The sequence below is a fragment of the Myotis lucifugus genome, unplaced genomic scaffold (assembly GCF_000147115.1).
Source record: "Myotis lucifugus unplaced genomic scaffold, Myoluc2.0 scaffold_1185, whole genome shotgun sequence".
Lineage (NCBI taxonomy): Eukaryota > Metazoa > Chordata > Mammalia > Chiroptera > Vespertilionidae > Myotis > Myotis lucifugus.
The window spans coordinates 19,457-21,240 of NW_005872233.1; the positions used below are offsets into that span (position 1 = coordinate 19,457).

General features: G+C 54.0%; 1 protein-coding gene across 1 annotated transcript; it reads right to left on the reverse strand.

Annotated features, from left to right (window-relative positions):
• Positions 1-324: 324 nt before the first annotated feature.
• LOC102442651 (apolipoprotein L3-like) lies at positions 325-1,355 on the reverse strand. The gene is made up of 2 exons (XM_006107427.3): positions 1,336-1,355; positions 325-1,192 (listed from the first exon to the last, which is right to left on the reverse strand). Exons 1-2 carry the CDS (start codon positions 1,353-1,355, stop codon positions 325-327), a joined length of 888 nt encoding a protein of 295 aa, XP_006107489.2.
• Between the last annotated feature and the right edge of the window lie 429 nt (positions 1,356-1,784).

A 1,784-nucleotide genomic window follows, 5' to 3' on the forward strand; every position in this document is an offset into this window, starting at 1 on the left:
ACAAGACTTCTGGACCTTCTGAGAAAAAGTCCTATGTGCTGGGCCAGGGCGGTGAGACCAGACCTCAAGGCCTGGCCTGGCGCCAGCACTGACTACTCTCTCTGGGGCATAGCTTATGGCCTCTCTGGAATGGGAGTAGTCTTATTTTTCCCTGTTATTTAAGCACACAAACGTTTACAGAAGCCAGAATAGCAGGGTTAAAATTTTAAAGGTCAGTTTTTACCCAAGATGGAGGTTACTATGCTTCATAACCAGGTAAGTCCACGCCTTTGTCTCCCACATACCCCTGCTCCCTGCTCCCTGCTCTGTCTGGGGAACATGAAGTCAGGGATTCTGTAGTCTTTTGTGAATGTGGGTGAGTTCTTCCAATCTCCTCTCCAGCTCCTGGGCCTGCTGCCTCAACTCTGCAGCCGACTGACCCTTTGCGCCCTTATGTAAGTGCACTGACTCTTTCACTATGTTCACTACATCCACGAGAAGGAAAACACCTGCAGTGGCGATACCAAAGACCCTGGCTCCTTTGCTCATGGCCAGAACAGTGCCTCCAAAGGCTTTCTGCAGCTGATTGCTGCCTTGGGCTGACATTACCCCCGTGCGCATGACGCTTGTGGCCTCAGGTGCTAAGAAAGGATTGGATTTGGCCAGATTGAAGGCTCCGGCATTCTTCACAATATCTTTCAGGGATTGGATACACTTACTACCTAAGGAAGCAATTTTGGGTGTGATGTGACTTAGAACCTCCTCGACCACCTTCTCTGTGTCGCTGCCAGTTGACACTAGGCGGCTGGCTTGGGCTTTTGCTGACTTGTTCTTTGAGTACTCCACGATGCCAGTAGTCACACTGGTCACAGAAGCTGCTGCCCCCAGTCCCAACCCAGTTGCCAAAAGCACCAGACTAGCTCCTGCTGTCACAGGTGCCAGAGACAGGCCAACGATGGTCAGGATGCCAGACACAGCGCCCGCAGAAGAGGCCGCCACTTGGGAGATGGTGCAGTCCCTGTGCACCTTGTCAACCTCATCAGCAAGTGCATAGAGCTTTCGTATGCATTCCTCAAGGTCCTGTTTCACCTGAGGAAACTCCTTCATAAACCTATCCCTACACTCCTGCTCTGCTGAGGCCATGTCTTCGTCTTCCACGGCCACGAGTATTTCCAGCTGGCGCAAGTCTGCATAGAGTGCATCTGCCGCATCCCTGTAATAATGAAGGTCAGGTGATTAACGAAGGCAGGTGTATTAATGGCTAAGGCTGAGGCCACTGATTGGATGAGCTGGTGCAGGCAGCCCCTGTCCTCTATGGTGGGAACATGTGCGTCTACCCAGAATCCCTCAGATTACACCACATTGGCAGCCACCATTCTGACTGGAAGCGGTCACTAAGCCACACTGCCTTCCCTCTGGTCAGGGTTACTCCATGGAGAATAGAAGAGGGTCCCACAGGGAGGTCAGGAGCCCTCCAGCTGGCAGACAGGGTTGGAGGACATATCACCCAGGGCCCTCTACCCCCAGCAGTGAGGGGATCAAATCAGGGAAGGAAGAAATGTTCCTCCCCAGCCCCCAACTCAGCCCTCCACTAGGCCCGGGGCTTTCTCAGTCCTTTGCCAGGTGCCTCAGCTGTCTCACTGTAGTCCCAGCCCCGCTGCCAAGCCTTCCTACCATCCTCCCACCAGGACCACCCTTGCTTCATCCAGACCCCGGGCTCTGACCCTGCTCCAAGCCTCTCTGGGCCTCCAGACAGCATGACTGCACCTGCTTCCTCAGCCTTGACCCTGCAGTTCTCCCCAAGG

Coding starts and splice junctions, on each gene's coding strand:
- LOC102442651 (XM_006107427.3), bottom strand. CDS start 1,355: ATGGTGGCTGCCAATGTGGT. Junction 1,193..1,335: donor ATGGTGGCTGCCAATGTGGT/GTAATCTGAGGG, acceptor TCATTATTACAG/GGATGCGGCAGATGCACTCT.